Source organism: Mirounga angustirostris, unplaced genomic scaffold (assembly GCF_029215605.1).
Source record: "Mirounga angustirostris isolate CCGP_5_RB_7025 unplaced genomic scaffold, mMirAng1.0.hap1 SCAF_11, whole genome shotgun sequence".
Lineage (NCBI taxonomy): Eukaryota > Metazoa > Chordata > Mammalia > Carnivora > Phocidae > Mirounga > Mirounga angustirostris.
The window spans coordinates 17,980,163-17,999,363 of NW_026991719.1; the positions used below are offsets into that span (position 1 = coordinate 17,980,163).

Below are 19,201 nucleotides of genomic sequence, written 5' to 3' on the forward strand. Positions count from 1 at the left end.
CTGGATGTGGTCCATCCTTTGGGGACCACAGCAAATGGAACCATGTCGCCTTGCCACCCCGTAAGTTCTTTGAAGCCTTGATTCTCTTAGAATCTCCTCACTGCCTTTGCATCCAGGCACTTCTCTGCCTCACTTCTTGAATCTTCTACCATACACACCATTTCCAGTTGTCTGGGGGGCCTAGAATTCTTCCCAGAAGGGAATTTTGAATAGCAAGAGCTGTTTAGAAATTGCTTCTGAAAGCAGAAAAAATGAAAATTGACATGCTTAGTTTAAAAACGTATTTTCAACATTGGTCTCCCTCTTCTCTCACGTGCTCTACTGGGACCCATCCCCATGGTGCCTGTCCTGAAACCTCACTACTCCCACCCATGCCTGGGCGACCAGGCACCAGCTCAGGGGGACCATACCCAGCTTCTGGCCTGACTTCTGGTTAATAGCCACTTAGTGATGCTGAAGTCCTGGTCCTCAGCCTGGTTTTAATCCCTTGAGCTTTTTGTACTAACTTCCAGCATTGTCTGTGCTCCTGTGTTCCTGCAGTTCCATTGGCAGAGGACTGCACTAGAACCACCCAGCTGGTTAGGGGTGATGTTTTTCTACCCTTTCCCTTCTCCAGCCCCTCTCCTTTGTGCTGTGGGTGGTGGAGGGGGAAAAAATGATAGGCGCATTCAGGTGTAAATGATTTGTGGTTTCCTGGACCTGAACTTGATTTGGGGGCCATTTAAAGGCTGAAGGTGAAATTAACTAGTAGTGTTTAGTTTTTAATCCAATGTTTCTTTAACCACGACTTTTAGTAAATAGTAGTTTTATTTTTTATTTTATTTATTTTTTTAAAGATTTTATTTATTTATTTGACAGAGAGATAGCAAGGGCAGGAACACAAGCAGGGGGAGTGGGAGAGGGAGAAGCAGGCTTTCCGCTGAGCAGAGAGCCCGATGCGGGGCTCGATCCCAGGACCCTGGGATCATGACCTGAGCCGAAGGCAGACACTTAACAACTGAGCCACCCAGGTGCCCCAAGAAGTAGTTCTATGTCATAACCCCATACATAGTCATCTGTGTCTATACAGTACAGATACACGTATGATCAAAACAGAAATTTCTCCACATAATTGCCTTTTTTTTTTTTTTTTAAGATTTTATTTATTTATTTGAGACAGAGAGAATGAGAGAGAGCATGAGAAGGGAGGAGGGTCAGAGGGAGAAGCAGACTCCCTGCCGAGCAGGGAGCCCGATGCGGGACTTGATCCCGGGACTCCAGGATCATGACCTGAGCCGAAGGCAGTCGCTTAACCAACTGAGCCACCCAGGCGCCCTACATAATTGACTTTTATTGCATGTGATACACTCTGATATTTTAAGAAAAATGAGCAGATCCCCTAAATTAGGGGTCAGAAAGCTTGTTCCGTAAGGAGCCACATAGAGTCTCTGTCACATTCTCTCTCTCCTTTTTTTTTAAACAACTCCTTAAAAATGTAAAAACCATTCTTAGTCTGCAGGCTCTACAAAAAAAAGTCTTAAAGGGTGGATCTGGTGGTTTGCAGTGTGTAGGCTGGAGTGTGCCAACCCCGAACTAAATCAGTTTAACCACCACCCGCTTGCAGTCGGAAAACCGCGGCTCTGTTTTGAACTCTGAAGGTTAATTGGGAGGACCCAGTTTGTCCTTCCTACCCTCCCTTCATTTGAGGGCCATGGTCACTAAACTTGGCCGAATCATGTGCCAGGGAACCTTCTTAAAAAATCAGGTTCACAGGGGCACCTGGCTGGCTCAGTTGGTAGAGTATGCGACTCTTGATTTCGGGGTCGTGAGTTGGGTGGAGTTTACTTAAAAAAAAAAAAAAAAAAAAATCCGGTTCACAGAACTGCTACTGAATCACTTTCTGGGCCCAAGAACCCGTTATCTGAAAACGTTAGCATCTGGTGACTGTCTAAATCTTCCCTAAATGATTGGTGGGCTTCCCACCCCCAAGAAGAGGTTCTCATAAGAAAGCAAAAGGGTTAACCATGTAACTTAAGAAAAAAGGAGCAATGATCTTTGCTTTTAGTTGGGTGGGTTGGTGTCTTTTCTTCTTTTGAATGCCATGATACAATTCCTAACCTTAAAATTATGCTTTCCTTTGTAGCTTTGCCAGTTTGAGAATTTACCCACATGGATTGGTGTTGTTGGATCTTCAGAGTTATGACGGTGATTCGCAAGGCCAAGAAGTTGACAGTGTTGGTTTTTCGCTTTTATTTACTTTTATTTAATTATTGTTTTGCTTATTGTAATTACAAGTATTTGAGGATCATCAAATCTCATATTTTTATTTTTACTTACTTATTTTTAAAATGTTATTATGTTATGTTAGTCACCATACAATACATCATTAGTTTTTGATGTGGTGATCCACGATCCATTGTTTTCGTATAACACCCAGTGCTCCATGCAGTACGTGCCCTCCTTAATACCCATCACCGGGCTAACCAATCCCCCCTCCCCCCTCCCCTCTAAAACCGTGTTTGTTTCTCAGGTCCATAGTCTCTCATGGTTCATCTCTCCCTCCAGTGCCCCCCGCCCATTTTTCCCCTTCCTTCTCCTAATGTCCTCCATGTTATTCCTTATGTTCCACAAATAAGTGAAACCATATGAAAATCTCATATTTTTAATGATAAAATTATTTTATGTAATTGCTGATCTCCCAGTTAACTTTAAATTTCCTCCCTCCAGATAAGTGATTTTAGAAGAAAAATAGTGGTTTCTCAATTGTTGTTAGGAACCTGGCTTGTCCTCATTCCCTTGACTGCTTAAAAACTGAGAGTTTTACTTTCCATGATGAAATGTAAACCTTTGAGCAGGATGTTATATCTGCATTATCCATGTGTTCTCCCCTTTCCCATTATCTTGCTGGTGACTTGCACTGAGGGTAGCACCATGAGGGCTGGTTGGTGTGGGTGTGTGGAACTGGGCCAGGCCTGGAGGCTGCTGAAGGGATGGGGGAGGTCAGGAATATCACACAGCTCTGTCACCACGGCCTCAGCCTCCTGGAAACTTAGCTGTTGCACTCACCTTATTCTATAAGCCCATTGACTTCTTTTAATTGTAGCTTTTCTTTTAATTGTAGCTCTTGAACAAAGTAGAAGAAAGAATGAAAGAATTGAGTCAGGACAGTGCTGTGCGGGTGAAGCGGTAAGTCCACTCCCGAATGTCCTTTTATATTTGTTTAACTGGTAAAATTGGAATGGTGGTGTTGTCCGAGCAGTGTCTGCTTCTGGCAACATGGGTAGACTGAGCTAATGGATGCCTCACATCCAAACAAGACAAAATGTATGAACACACACACACACACACACGCGTGCATGCTGTGTAAAATGAAACAAAGGTAGAAAGGAGATAATGGAGTGAATCTCAGGAGCTGGAACTGTATAAAGCAGAGAGCTGGGGGGGGGCTTCCGTCTCAGTCAAAAGAGAGTGAGAGAACTCCCCAACCTGGTCCAGTAAAGTGAAAAGGTTGCTGTCTCTGCTCAGAGCTCTGGGCTCCAAAGTGGAATTCACTTCTAAGATTTATGACAAGATGGGGTGATAGAAAATTTGCCTCAAAGCTTTCAAGTAAGGTGACTTTGCAAGCTACTAAGAATTGAGAGGCCACCTACCTTGAGCAGCCACCGGTTGGTTCTTTTCAAATGATACTAAAGACAGTTAAGCTTCCCCTGTCCTGACTGTGGCTATTTAAACTTCAGTAAATATAGTTCCATTCCTCAGTTTCACTAGCCTCCTGTCAGTAGCTAATGGCTAGTGACTATCACAGTGTACCATGCAGATATGGAACATTTCTTTTGAACAGTGCAGCAGTGTTTGTCCATGGTAACAGATGTTAAAAGAGCCTTGATAGATGTAACAGCTTTGACATTTGTTGGAATGGATAGAGTCTTGTGTGGGTCCTGGGAATTAAGAATAGGAGTTAATCATGGATGCCCAACAGGTAATTCTCACCAGTTTGCTCCTGTCCTGTCTGGGTGGATCCTTATCAGGCCCCCAAAAGTAGGAGGCCTGTCCCTTACAACAGCAAACACAGAGAGACCTAGAGGGACTTTATCAAGGTCACGCCATCACTGATGGAAGCGACCAGAATACAGATGTCTCTAGTTGACAGCACTTTGTAGAAGCGTGCATTCATTTTGGCAAGACCTAGGATGTGAGGGACTTACTAGCTCAGCATGCTAAATTTCATCAGCCCATAGGAAAGCTCCAGGGCTGGTGTAAGGTTAACTAGAAGGTTGGTTAATCTCTGGTAGGGTAGAAAGCAGGGAACTGCTGGTAAATGAACATAACCGTGTACAACTTGCCCACGTGGTTGAAATCTGTCAGAGCACCTAGATTTGTTTACCCCACCTAAGTTCAGTGTACATCTCCTCAGCCATATTTCCCTCTTCCCAGTCCTTAAAAGCATGTCCACACCCACACACTTTTCTGGACTTTCCACCTTTCCCTGCTTGCAGAGGTTTTCAGCATTCCTTCGACTGCTGCAGACCTATCTGCACCAACCTGAATTCAGCGGGTTCCCACTCTGTTCTAAAATGTGTTAACTCCGTGATAATGAATTGGCCAACATCGAAATGCCTCTGAGTTTTATTGGTCTCACTTTTACTAGGGTTACTTGTAGGACTAAGGGAATAGATGGAATACATTTATGGGTTTCGGCACTCATGAGAAGTCTTTGTTTTGGATATAGGAGCTAAGTGAGAGTGGAGTTAAGCTTTGTATTTTCAGTTCAAAATACAGACCTTGCTTTTGCTCGTTACTGCTCTTAGAACTTTTCGTAAAATCAGGGTAGAGGGGTCCAGAAGTTATTGGGAGTACTTGGTGGCAGGCTTTTTTAATTGGCCTCAAAAGGAGAAGGATGGTGCCATTTTTCTGTTTGGTGATGACATGGTTAGAAATTTAGTCATTAACAAGTAACTCATAACATTATCTGAAATCATTCCCCTGTGGCCAGTGAGTTAAATCTGAATTTTTAACTAAGAAGCCATGGGATGTATTAGATAATTTATTTTTATATTCTACCTTTCCAAAGAAAAGGAACAGGAAAACAAGCTTACATCCGTTAAGTTTTGTTGGGGGTTAGGGGTGAGGGAGATATTGCAGTAGACCCAGTGTACCGGAGACCCAGGACATACTCTGTCTGACTTTCTCTCTACGATCCATTTTCAATTTTCAGCAGTGAAAGTTGAAAGAAGAGTTGTGCTGGGCTCCAGAATATCTCCTGTAGCCCATTACAAGGAGATGCACTTCATGCTAGGATGAGTATTTCATCAAGATAAATGGCTTCCTCATCCTGTTAGAGATCCTTGTTGTTTCTTTGCCAGTCTTTAAAAACCATTGTGTTTCGGGGTGCCTGGCTGCCTCAAGTCAGTGGAGCGTGCGACTCTTGATCTCCGGGTCGTGAGTTTGAGCCCCATTTTGGGTGTAGAGATTACTTAAATCTTTAAAAAAAATAAAAAAAAAATGAGAACCATTGTGTTGCAATTGAAGAAAGAGCTCTTTACTTTAGCCAAGGCACTTAGTGACACACTTGAGAATAGACATTTATTTTCATCGGGTTTGTGCAGTTCAGTAATTTCGTATAGCTGGCTGGCTGTCAACCGGGGGGTGGGTTTCCTCTCCTGAAAACCCATGACTTGATATTTGTCACCTTCATCTAATGTCACAGGTGGTTTACTCTCCCACCTCCGTCTACCCACCAACCATCAGCCAAGGGTGGAAGAGGCTTCCCCCAAGTCCTGTTTGCCTGCTCTGGGCCAGGCGGGCCGGGCAGGGGACGGGGGGGTGGGGGGTGGGGGGGGCTGGTATTGTCTTGTTTGGGGCTGCACATTTTACAAGACAAACCTGGTCTGCAGACATTCCAGCAGCTGCATTTGTTCACTTGAACGGTGCAAGAAGTGGTTAAATCAGGAGTTGCTAGGATTAAATGAGAGTTCATGGGAATTTGCTTTGTAAATCTCAGTGTTCTTTTTTTTATATATAGATTTTATTTATTTATTGAGGGACAGAGAGCGCGTGCAAGCAGGGGGAGGGGCAAAGGCAGAGGAGAGAGAGAATGTCCAGCAGACTGCACACCCAGCACGGAGCCCGATGCAGGGCTAGATCCCACGACCCTGAGATCATGTCCTGAGCTGAAATCAAAAGTCGGATGCTTAACCGACTAAGCCATCCAGGCGCCCCAATCTTAGTGTTCTTTATGGTTGTTAGTGTTTGCTCAGAGGAAGCTTCATTAAAAGAGGTTCAGACTGTATTCCTGGTAACAGGTGAGTGGGAGGGCAGAGACTCACCAGAGCAAGTCAAGAGGTAGCATACCCCATCATCCAGCTGTTTTACTGTTGAATACCACTGTGTTTGAGAACACATGACTTGCACACAGTTGTGTTGGTATGCAGCGAGTTCTCACTTTGTGTTGCTGTTAGATTTGCCAAGCCCCTTTTCTGGCTCTGGTTTTCATTGTCGTTTAGTGTCCTCTGCTGGTAGTTTCTAGTACATTCACGTTTTCTGAAATACTGAGCATTTGCAAAAGAATGGAATGGGAAAATCCTCAGTTTGCAGTCCTTCTAGTAATAATAATTGATACAGGCAAGAATCTTCTAGATGCCAAAACCACTACTGGAGGTTTGTTGAGAGCTCAGGGGCTTCACCCAGTTTGAGAGGGCTACCCCACAGCCTGCTTAGTAATTTCAAAGGGAAAAAAGGTACCTTTGTAAATGGAGGGATCTGGTGCCATTCACTTGAACCAACTGGTCACACTTAGCATCTCTAATAATAGGACAAGCACACATCTTTTGCCCCTGATGTGATGCTTCTGTAAATATCTACCACCCTGACTTTAATGAAGAAAGAGGTCTTTAGGCACCTTAGGGATTTTCTGCAGAACACCTGGTCTACATTTCCCTGAGATGTTATGAAACACATTGGGTAGAAAAACTTAACTAAAGGGGCGCCTGGGTGGCTCAGTCAGTTAAGCGTCTGCCTTTGGCTCAGGTCATGATCCCAGGGTCCTGAGATCGAGCCCCGCATCGGGCTCCTTGCTCTGCGGGAGGCCTGCTTCTCCCTCTCCCTCTGCTGTTCTCCCTGCTTGTGTTCCCTCTCTCTCTCTGTCAAATAAATAAATAAAATCTTTAAAAAAAAAAAAAAACTAAAATAGACGAAATGAGGGTAAAAAAGGAAAAGAAAATACAGCATATGATCCTTCATTCAAAAGCAGAACAGCTGTACATGACATGATTGGGACGGTCTTGGGGGCATTTGAATGTGGATTGTGTACCAGATGATGGTATTACACCCCCGTGCACTTGCATGAACGTGGTGTGGAAGTGTGGTGGGGTAGGCGGTCTTAAGAGATTCCTGTTGAAGTATTTGGGGTGAGTGTGATGTCTGAGGTGGCCATTTTCTCCAACTTTTTTTTTTTTTTAAACGATTTTATTTATTTTTTTGACAGAGACATAGCAAGAGAGGGAACACAAGCAGGGGGAGCAGGAATGGGAGAGCGAGAAGCAGACTTCCCGCCGAGCAGGGAGCCCGATGCAGGGCTCCATCCCAGGACCCTGGGATCATGACCTGAGCCAAAGGCAGACGCTTAACCCACTGAGCCACTCAGGCGCCCCTTCTCCAACGTTTTTTTAGGAAAAATTGAAGGCATGCCAGAAAGGTTTATTAAAAAAGTAACCTCTAAATGTACAACAGTTGCTGAGATTTGGTAGTGGCCATATTTGTATATAAAGCTGAAAGACCAAGCTTTAGATTTGTATACTATTCTGGAATTGGCTGAGGGGCACGTCGCTTGCTTTTGTACACTCACACTTCCGGGTTCACTTTTTTTTTTTTAGTAATCAGTACACCCAATGTGGGGCTCGAACTCATGACCCCAAGATCAGTAGTGGCATCGTCTGCTGACTAAGTCAACCAGGCGTCCCTCCAGGTTCACTTTTTTTTTTTTTTAAGATTTTATTTATTTATTCGAGAGAGAGACACACAGCAAGAGAGGGAACGCAAGCAGGGGGAGTGGGAGAGGGAGAAGCAGGCTTCCCGCCGAGCAGAGAGCCCGATGTGGGGGCTCGATCCCAGGAACCTGGGATCATGACCTGAGCCGAAGGCAGACGCTTAACGACTGAGCCACCCAGGCGCCCCTGCAGGTTCACTTTTAAGGCAGCGGCACCATAAGCAGTGTTCCTGTAAAGGCTCATTCTTGTTTTCCCTTTTTCCAGATTACCACCCATAATTCGAGGAGGAGCTATCGACAGATACTGGCCCACTGCTGATGGTCGCCTGGTTGAGTATGACATAGATGAAGTGGTGTATGATGAAGATTCACCTTATCAGAACATTAAAATTCTACACTCAAAGCAATTTGGAAATATTCTCATCCTTAGTGGGGATGTTAGTAAGTATTCCATCCCTACCCCAGTTGCAAAGCAGAGTGACAGTGTTTTAGATAATGGTGCTTTTCTGACAAATAGCACCATTGTGGATTTGTCCTAGTTTGTCCTTGGCAGTGCTATTTTTTTGAAAGGAATATTTATGTCATATTAACCTGTGGATTGTCTGGGCTTTCCTGTTTTATTTTTATTTTTTATTTTAAAGATTTTATTTTATTTATTTTAGAGAGAATGTGTGAGCGGGGGGAGGGGCAGAGGGAGAGCGGAAGCAGACACCATTCAGGACAGAGCCCGACCAGGACCCGGGGTTCCATCCAACCCATGACCCTGGGATCATGACCTGAGCTGAAACCAAGAGCCAGACACTTAACCAACTGAGCTACCCAGGCGCCCTTAGGCTTTCATGTTTTATAGCAGAGCCATGAAAACATTGTCTTGATGTTCCTTTTTCTTAGTATTCTTAGTGTTGAGTATTTGGATTATACTCATATAAAGAAAATATGATTCCTTATTTTTTAAGAAATTTTTTTGTTTCGGAAAATTTCAAAACTGAGTAGACAAAATAGTATGATGAACCCATGTATACTCACCATTGAGTGCTAACAATTAGAAACTCCTGGCCAATCTTGTTTCCCCTAAATCCTGGTTTACTTTGTCTCTCTCCTATTACTTGGAACAACTCTCAGATGCCGTATTTCATGTAATAAAAGATATGATTGCTTTTAATTAGCATATTAGAACATTCTTAAGACTGAATTTTTTTTTTCCACTGACCATGGTATATGTGTATGTAATATATTAGGTGTCAGATGAGTAGGGTTGATGAAAAAAAAAGTACCTCTGCACGTTGTTGATAGTTTTTAAAGATCAAAAATGAAAAAAATTTGAATTTTAGACTAGATTCCAGCACTTTCTAGCATGGCAAGTCAGGTCTCTGTGTGGGTTTGGGTAGAATCACCATTTTGTACCTGTGTTTTTCCTCCCTAGATCTGGCAGAGAGTGATTTGGCGTATACCCAGGCCATCATGGGCAGTGGAAAAGAAGACTACAGTGGCAAAGACGTGCTGATTCTTGGGGGTGGAGATGGGGGCATATTATGTGAAATAGTCAAACTGAAACCAAAGATGGTCACTATGGTAGAGATATCCTTTGTTTGGAGATCAAGTTCAATTGGCTTCTGTTTTGTTCCTCTTTTTTTGTCTTAAGACTCCAGCTAATGTTATGAGGCAAATGCCTTTTAAATACTGCCTTGAACAAACATTTCCATTTAGGACCAATAGCCTTTTCATGTGGCTACAAACAAAGCAGCAGAGATCCTCTAGTTGAGAAAACGAGAAAGCAACCTTGGTACTGTGTCTACTGCTTAGCACTTTGTGAAAGGGCTTCTTCATGAAAAGGGAAAATTCAGTTCTTTTTTTGAGTGACCTTGGTACAACAATGAAATCATTGTCTCATTCATCTTTTTTTTTTTTTTTTTTTGGTAAATCTGATACCCAAGTTTGTGTTATAAAATTCATGTTTGTCTTACCTTTATTTTTTTTTAAGATTTTATTTTACTTTATTAAGATTTTATTTATTTATTTATTTGAGAAAGAGAGCACGGGGAGGGACAGAGGGATAGGGAATTTCAGACAGACTCCACACAGAGCTGGATGCTGGGATCCCATCTCACAACCCTGAGATCATGACCTGAACTGAAATCAAGAGTCAGACGCTTCACCGACTGAACCACCCAGGTGCCCCTACCTTTTCTTTAAAGTATTACTATTTCAGAATTCTTTGATAGATCAAATTCAGGATCAATTTCTCCTTGACCTGTTTGAACATTGACCAAATGGTGATTGATGGATGTAAGAAATACATGCGAAAAACATGTGGCAACGTCTTAGACAATCTTAAAGGAGACTGCTATCAGGTAATTATGTTTTCTAGATAACATTTTGAAGTCAACTAATAATATGTTATTGACTTGAATTGTACTTTCCTAAAACAGCTCTAAGGGTAGTTGGTTAAGAAGATAAATAGATCATCTTGGAGGGAAGGATAATTTTTCCCTCTACTGTTAGAAGGTGGAGGAGGGACAGTAAAGTATCCCCCCAAACTGAGAAGGCACTTGGTGACCAGAAAGCAAAGGGCCACTCCATAGAGTTTACACCGAGTTTTACTCAGGGACACCTAACTGACAGGTGGGATTGGGCAGAGGATGGTCCGTGGCAGCTGCGTAGTTACTCTCTGCAAAGTCCAGACTGTAGTCCACGGATTTTATAGAGGGAGAGGACATGCAGGAAGGGCACTGGAGTGAGATCATACCATTCCCATGTACCTCAGAGGGTATGCGTGCACTAATTGACCTTTAATCAAGCTAACCTTTCATTAGCTTTTATGGCACGACCTGTGTATGAGGATGGGGAAAGACCGTTATCTCTAACAGATTCATGGGAAACCAAAATGCCAGCCTTTCTTGGCAGGCATTTTTGACGTACGTATATTAATCTCTAAGGTGCCAGAACACGTAGTCCCAAGAGAGGTCATTGAGCAAACATGAATAAGATAAGAGGGCCAAAGATGGACTCAGTATTATCAGCACCCTTACCCTCTGCCCTTCTAGTTCTTGGCTAAGACTCCTGTAATAAAAGACAGATTAACAAGAGAAATACAGAAGTCGAGTAACATATATACCTCATGTGTACTTGGGAGAGACCCAGAGATCAGTGAGTAACTCAGAGGTAGCTTTAAAATTTAGGCTTAAATACCAACTTAATAGGGAAAGGCATCATAGGTGTCTTGGGGAGAGTGAGTGACTTTTAAGGAAAGATAATGGGCCCTTGGAAGAATAGATGGGGTAGGTATGATACTTGTGACTAAGTTTGTCTGGATGTGGTATCCATTTCCTGTCTTGTGATAGAGGTCATCTGTCCCTGGTTGAACCCACTAGGGAGGGGATCTCGGACAATTGAGTTTCTTTCAGAGGATCTATCTTAGGTAGGTTGAAGGGGAGTTCGGAGAAAGCTGCCTTCTGCATTTGCTGTTTTTCAAGTGCCTATACAGCTCAAAATAATACACCAAAGTGGCATACTTTGAGGTGGCATCTTCTGCTACTCTTCAGACTCTGTGTGAGTTACGTGTACATCTCAACAGTTGCTTCTTGCTAAGCAAATTCGTTTCTGTCCTAAATTGTACTGTACTTCCAAGTTGACCAATCATTACAGTTTGTTGGATGTTTTGTGTTGTATTTTAAACATGCACGTGTTCAGTGCTTACATCTACAATACTTGTTAGAACAAGATAACCAAGCAAATACATTTTATTTGAACAGAATCTTAAATGTGTGTCTTCAAAAAAAAAAGTATTACTCTAGATTTATAAACAATTTAGACGAGTGCTTTCATTTGTTGATCTATAAATTGCTTATCCCTACCCCATCTTCCCTAATGTGTTTGCATCCAAATTTGATTTCATGGTGCATGCATGTTAATTTTTTAAGCTGAAAGAGAATTCTGTCTATATTGACATGTAGGTGTGATTGTTTTGTGGGCAAAAGAGAAAGAAGGATATATGTATTTCACATGTACTGTTTGAGAGTTTTAATAAGGGACGCGGGGAAGGGGAGTTAGGTTCATCAGAGCATGACAGGTTTGTTTCACTCATTTGTTTCATGGAGCTAAAAGTTACCATTGTTGTCAAATAATGTTTGCATTGTTAGCCAGACTCTCTGCCTAAGGTGTTTTAACCTGTAATCCTCAACCCTGCACCAAGCAGCTATTATTTCTCTTTTTTGGTTGAAGAAGATTCAACTTAGAGAGTTCGAAGGACATTTATTCAAGGTTATAGGGTAACTTCAGAAGAGTGATTTCACTCCGATACCCGGCTCCCCGGCTCCTTCTGTAACTTCCTTATATGGATTCAGAAAAACAATTGAAGCATAAGCAGAACCGCAAACCCAAACCTGCAGTACGGTGGAGTTGTAGATTGTTGTAATTAGAGGCTGGATGTACGTGGGACGATTTACTAATGGCTTTGGAAAAAACTCTTGCACGTCTGTCTGAAAGCAGAGCACCAAAGGCAGGTGGTGACATTGACAGTGGGACAGTCTAGGGAATGGAAAAGTAGTATTTTATTTGAAATGGCTCTGCTTTTGAGGAAGTTGGGTGTCTGAATACATCCGCCCACCCCTTCCGTCTTCTTGCTGGATTAGAACAACCATTGGGGGAGCCTGGAAAATTCTTCTGAGGTTGAGGGTTTTCTGAGTGCTCTCAAGGGGTGGGGGGTTCCTCGTCTGGGGGTATTCACAGGCAAGCCCCTTAGCCATTAAAATACTACCATTAAAAAAACACCAGGTCTTTGCAAATGTTTATTTCAAAAACACATAGTTACTCTGTTAACCATGTTTAGAAAAGTAGAAAATGTTCCAAAGTGCTCCCCATTCCTTTTATAATGATTGAGTAACTTTAATACTAAAATCCTTAAGGTAGTACAAAAAGAAAACTAAAGATTGGTTTTGATGAGTATACAAGATTTTCAAGTAAAGAGTAAATTAAATCTAGCAGTTTATTTAAAGAACTCTATTAGACCCAAGAAAGATTTAGTTCAGAAACATAAAGATGGGAATCTTAAAGAAGTCTGTCAACATGATTTATTATATGAATTATTTAAAAGAGAAAATAATGTACTAACAGATGACAAAGCATTTGGGGGATATTTAGCAGTCATTCTTAATAAAAAGTCTTTTAAGTAAGATAAAATTGCAATAGAAGGGAAACTACCCAAACGTAACAAACTGTCAGAAACTTAATGTTATATAAAAAGGCAAAATACATTAAGGCATTTCCAGTAAAACTGGAAATAAGGTCGAAGATGCTTGTTAACTTTATTCAATATTGTTTTTGAGGCATTAGCTAATACAGTAAGGTAGGAAAATGAAAACAGTATAAACATAGAATCATTATTTGCAGATGATATGAATGCTTAGAAAATCTAGGAAACTCGCCTAGAAAATTAGTTGAGTTCATGAGAATTTGGTGAAGTGATTGGATAGAGAAAGTCTAAAAAAATGTTTTTTAAGCTATGCTAAATGCAAAACAGTTTGAATGGAAATTGGAGGTAGAGAGTGGGCTAGAGATCCTATTCAGAAGAATGACCAAGAATAATGACCAGTTGTTTTTTTAAGTTATTAATTTTAATTCCAGTGTAGTTAACCAGAGTATTATATTAGTTTCAGATGTCCAATACAGTGATTCAACGATTCTCTACATTACTCAGTGCTCATCACAATAAGTGCACTCTTAATCCCCATCACCTATTTCACCCATCCCCTCACCCCACCTCCCCTCTGACAACCATCTGATTGTTCAAGTATGAGTGAAATCTTACGGTATTTGTCTTTCTCTCACTGACTTATTTCACTTAGCATAATACTCTCTAGCTCCATCCACGTCGTTACAAATGGCAAGATTTCATTCTTTTTTAATGGCTAAATAATATTCCGGTGTGTGTGTGTGCACGCACGCACACATAAACGCCACTTCTTTATCCATTCATCAGTTGATGGACACTTGGGCTGCTTCCATATCTTGGCTATTGTAAGTAATGCTGCCATAAACATTGGGGTGCACGTATCCCTTTGAATTAGTAATGTTCTTGTATTCTTTGGGTAAATACCCGGTAGCGCAATTGCTGGGTCATAGGGTAGTTCTATTTTTAACTTTTTGAGGAACTTCCATACTGTTTTCCATAGTGGCTGCCGCTGTTTGCATTCCCACCAATAGCGTAAGAGGGTTCCCCTTTCTCTGCATCCTTGCCAACATCTGTTGTTTCTTCTGTTGATTTTAGCCATTCTTACAGGTGTGAGGTGATACCTCATTGTAGCTTTGATTTGCATATCCCTGATGATGAGTGATGTTGAGCATCTTTCCATGTGTCTCTTGGCTATCTCTGTTGGCCGTCTGGATGTCGTCTTTGGAAAAATGTCTGTTCATGTCTTCTGCCCATTTTTAAGTTGGATTATTTGTATTTTGGGTATTGTGTAAGACGTTTATATATTTTGGATACTAACCCTTTATCAGATATGTCATTTGCAAATATATCTTTTCCCATTCCGTAGGTTGTCTTTTAGTTTTGTTGATTGTTTCCTTTGCTGTACAGAAGCTTTTTATTTTGATGTAGTCCCAGTAGTTTATTTTTGCTTTTTATTTCCCTTGCCTCGGGAGACATATCCAGAAAAATGTTGCTATGACTGATGTCAGAGATGTTACTGCCTGTGTTCTCTTCTAGGATTTTTGTACTTTCAGGCTTCACATTTAGGAATAAAATGACCGATTGTTAAATACCTAGGAATATATTTAAATAAGAATGGTATTGTGGGACTGATAAGAATTATGTCAAGATCTTACAAGAATTATGTCGAGATCTTACTGAAAGACCACAACTATAGTTGGAATATATGGAGAGACATGTTACATTTCTAGGATGAGAATACCAGAACAATGTCTATAACTTCCTAATTACAAGTAATTCCAGTCAGAATCCCAAGGAGGTTTTTAGAATTAGATCAAATGATTTTCAGTTTCATTTGTAACAATAAATACTTAAGAATAGCCAAGAAAAAAAATTTTTTAAATATTTTATTTATTGGGACACCTGGGTGGCTCAGTCGGTTAAACACCTGCCTTAATCTCAGGTCATGATCCCGGGGTCCTGGGATTGAGCCCTGCATCGGGCCCCCTGCTCAGTGGGGGAGCCTGCTTCTCCCTCTGCCTGCCACTCCCCCTGCTTGTGCTCTCTCTCTTTCTGACAAATAAAATCTTAAAAAAAAAGATTTTATTGATTTGAGAGGGTGAGAGAGAGAGCACGAGACGGGAGGGTCAGAGGGAGAAGCAGACTCCCTGCTGAATGGGCAGCCTGATGTGGGGCTGGATCCTGGGACTCCAATCCTGGAACTCTGGGATCATGACCTGAGCCAAAGGCAGACACTTAATCGACTGAGCCACCCAGGTGCCCCTCCAAGAAAAATTTTTTTTAAAAAATCATAGTGCAGGGAAATTTGCCCTATTGTTTAGTAATTTACTGTTAAAGCATAGTAATCAAATAGGGAGTGTGATGTTGACACAGGAATGCACATATAAGAGGAATGGCACAGAGATTTTGAACATGTCTGAGTGTGTATTCGTACAAGTAATAGATGGCCTAAGGTATATTTCAGTTTGCTTGGGAAAAGGAGATTGAGTTGATTTCATAGGTGATGCCAACACAATGGGCTGTCCATCTCCATGAGAACAAAGTTAACATGACCCTAGAAGCCATAGAAAAATTAATCTCAGATGGCTTAAGCTCTGGATACAAAAACTAATACATTTAGGTAAATTTAACATATTTAACCTTGGAGTTGGAAAATCTTTTAAAGACAAGAAACCCAGAAACTACAACAACAACCTAATCCCATAAACGAAGCTGAAAAACTGGTAACAAACACGACAGGGATTTAATCCCTTTAATAATACAGAGAGCCCCTACAATTTAAGATTTAAAAAATAAGATAACTATATAGAAAAATAATAAAGGACATGAACTGGTATTTCTCAGAAGACAAAAATCAAATATCCTATAAACTTATAACAAGATGCTCACCCCTGTTAGTGGCCCAGCAAGTTCGTGTGAAAACATTAGCAAGGGACCTGACAAAATAGAAAGAGGGACAATATCCAGGCAACAGGTGCTTGCATGCATTGCTAGTTGGGAGTGTGAATTGCCATCTAAACTATAAAAACTAAAATGGACATGCCTTTGGTCTCAGCAACCCAGTGTTTGAATGTCTGGCCTACGAGGAGGCTAAAGAGTAGTACATTTTTTATGGAATGATATAATTAAAAAAAATACCATTACCCTTCAAAAAAAATCTATCCTTACCTAGAACGATGTTAGATGAAAATTTTTCAGTTCAGAATGTGTGTGATCCTAGTTCTAAAAAAGAATAGCATATGTGTTTATGTGAGAATGTGTGTTGGTAAGAGTATATGAGCATAGGAGAACACTGAGCATATCCCACAGGATTGATTAGTGTCTTCTAGATCGTTTTGTGGTTGTACTTAGATGATGCATTAAGTGAAGCAGGTTCTAAAACAGTAGGGCTGTAAGATCAGGTTCTTAAAATTGTGAGTGAGGATCTGTGTAAGAACATTCAGAGGAAAAATTCTAGAATAGGTTATTTTAGGGAATTTTGACAAACTTCTGACTTCTATGAATTTGTTTTTCATGAGTGTATTTTGTAACTAGAAAAGTAAAAGACGAGAGTAACTCCTGCTAGTTCGTTGCCTACAGCCAGATGGGTCCCCAGCATGTAGCTTCAGTACTTCAAAGATTAAGGCAAGCCCCAAACTGAGTTCCTATACAGTTGACCCTTGAACAACATGGGGGTTTGGGGTGCTGACCCCCCACATAGTCAAAAACCTGCATATAACTTTTGACTCCCCCAAAACTTAACTAGTAACATAGTGTTGACTGGAGGTGTTACCAAGAACATAGTCAAATTAACACATTTTGTATTTTATATGTGTTATGTACTGTATTCGTACAATAAAGTAAGCTAGAGAAAAGAAAACGTGATTAAGAAAATCATAAGGAAGAGAAAATACTTTTACAATGTTGTACTGTATTAGGAGAAAAAAAAAAAAAACAACTGCGAATAAGTGGACCCAGACAGTTCAAACCCATGTTGTTCAAGGATAAATGTGTTTACTGCACAGGATCTGTTCGAGAATTCCAACTCTTAACTGCTGTACTCGTTAGTAATTGTGATTGTGGGAGTTGGTATTTCTTACACGGTTGTATTACCAACAGTACTCAAAGTGGTTAAAAAAATGAAAAACTGTAGGTTAATAGTTTGAGGTGAGATGCAAAAAATCAATAGACAATGAAGTCATTCAGTGCCTAGCATAAAAGAAAAACTAAAAGTAGAGGAAAATAGAGACAGTAGTAGGAGAGGCAATACAGATTAGAGTTAAAAGTGTGAACTTGGCCTTCATATAGATCTAGGCGTACTTCTTGGCTTTGTTTCTTATTGGGTGCCTTTGGGCAAGCTACATAACCCCTCCCCCCTTTCCCTCCCTTTCTCCCTCCCTCACTCTGTCTCTCAAAAGTATGGAATGCTTCAGGAATTTGTGTTTCATCCTTGTGCAGAGGCCATGCTCATCTTCCCTGTATCATTCCAGTTTTAGCAGGTGTGCAGCCAAAGAAAACACTACATAATCTCTCTCTCTTTTTTTTTTTAAGAGAGGGGGAGGGGTGGAGGGGTAGAGGGAAGAGAGAGACTCTTAAGCAGGTTTCATGCCTCTCAGCACGGAGGCCGAGGTGAGGCTTGATCCCACAACCCTGAGATCATTACCTGAGCCGAAATCAAGTCAGACTCTCAACCGACTGAGCCACCCAGGCGCCCCTTCGTAACCTCTCAGCTTGGTTTTTCCATTTGTACACTGGATACTGATAGTACCTGTAGATTTGTTGCTTAGATTAAATGAGAAGGCAGACAAAGCCTCTAGCAGGCACTGAATTGTAGCTGTTAAGAGGCATGGATGGAAGTCATTTTTGTTTGGATCCCAGCAGCAGTTTGCATTTTCCTCCCTCCTCTATGAGGCTTTAAATATTTCCACCCACATGCGTCAGCTCACGTGCATCTATTCCTCTTCTCTTGGGAAGGTTCTAATAGAAGACTGTATTCCAGTACTGAAGAGGTACGCCAAAGAAGGGAGAGAGTTTGATTATGTGATTAATGATTTGACAGCCGTTCCAATCTCCACATCTCCAGAAGAAGGTAGGTTCTGTTTTTTCTTATATAACCAAGATAATGTTCATGAAAATGTTTTACTTGGCGCATTGTGAGAATGGAAGGATCTTAGAGCTTGTCTCCTTAATTGGTTCCTTAATTTTTTCAAGGTCGGTCAGCTGAGGCCCACAGTGGAAAAGATGGCTGGATTTCAGTCACTGAATGAGCAAATTTACTCAGTTTTTGGAGAGAAACATTAAATAAAATGACTCACAATTACATCATTGAGAAATTAGCTTGTTTGAGAATTTATTTCTTTTATGTGATTTTTAACCTGTACTGGGACAAACTGGTGAGCTTTCTCTGCAACACCAGAGATAATTCCCCATTCTCAAACCACATGCTCCAAATCAACTGCTGGTGTGGCATTTCGGTGTTAGTGTTTTTTTCTATAATCTTGCCTTCCTGCTGAGCTGGCAGACCGAGTCCCCACGTGATGACTCTTGGTGTTTCTCTCTTGGGATGTTGCTGCTTCCCCCTTAAGCTTTTGTCTTTCAGATTTCAACCACTGCCTTTTTGGTCAAATCTTTATTGGTATCGTTAAAGCAGTGCTAAGCACATGAATATTTGCTTTTGACCTTGCTTATGTGCACGTGTGTGCAGGACACCCAAAAACGACAGTAAATTTTCATGAGTAAGCTCTTGAATATTGGGTCTTAAGCTCTTGGCTATTTCTTTCTTTTTTGGGTATTGTTGTGGATATTTGACTTTTTAGATGTTGTTTCTGATGAATGCAAACCTATATTTTATATAACTTAAAATTTTTTTTTAACATCCAGATTCCACATGGGAGTTTCTCAGACTGATTCTTGACCTCTCAATGAAAGTACTGAAACAGGATGGGAAATACTTTACACAGGTAGACTACTTAATTGTTTTTCCCCAAAACTCTCAATGAAAATTGCATATTTTGAAATTTGCATGTATTTTATTGAAATTTATATCTGTTAAGGATAGAACGTCGTAACTGAATTATGTTCTTTCAAGC

At 41.0% G+C, this 19,201-nt stretch overlaps 1 protein-coding gene and 1 non-coding gene across 2 annotated transcripts in view; one reads left to right on the top strand and one right to left on the bottom strand.

Moving 5' to 3' along the window:
* Window positions 1-19,201, top strand: part of SMS (spermine synthase) — a 70,364-nt gene that overhangs the window by 23,057 nt on the left and 28,106 nt on the right. The window contains exons 3-9 of the mRNA XM_045875926.3: window positions 2,123-2,213; window positions 3,101-3,165; window positions 8,229-8,404; window positions 9,387-9,541; window positions 10,225-10,314; window positions 18,087-18,201; window positions 18,993-19,072. Of these exons, the coding sequence (XP_045731882.2) occupies window positions 2,123-2,213; window positions 3,101-3,165; window positions 8,229-8,404; window positions 9,387-9,541; window positions 10,225-10,314; window positions 18,087-18,201; window positions 18,993-19,072 (772 nt within the window). The remainder of the gene's footprint in view (window positions 1-2,122; window positions 2,214-3,100; window positions 3,166-8,228; window positions 8,405-9,386; window positions 9,542-10,224; window positions 10,315-18,086; window positions 18,202-18,992; window positions 19,073-19,201) is intronic.
* Window positions 17,526-17,632, bottom strand: LOC123851420 (U6 spliceosomal RNA). Its single transcript, XR_006792588.1, has one exon. It is a non-coding gene; the product is annotated as a U6 spliceosomal RNA (small nuclear RNA).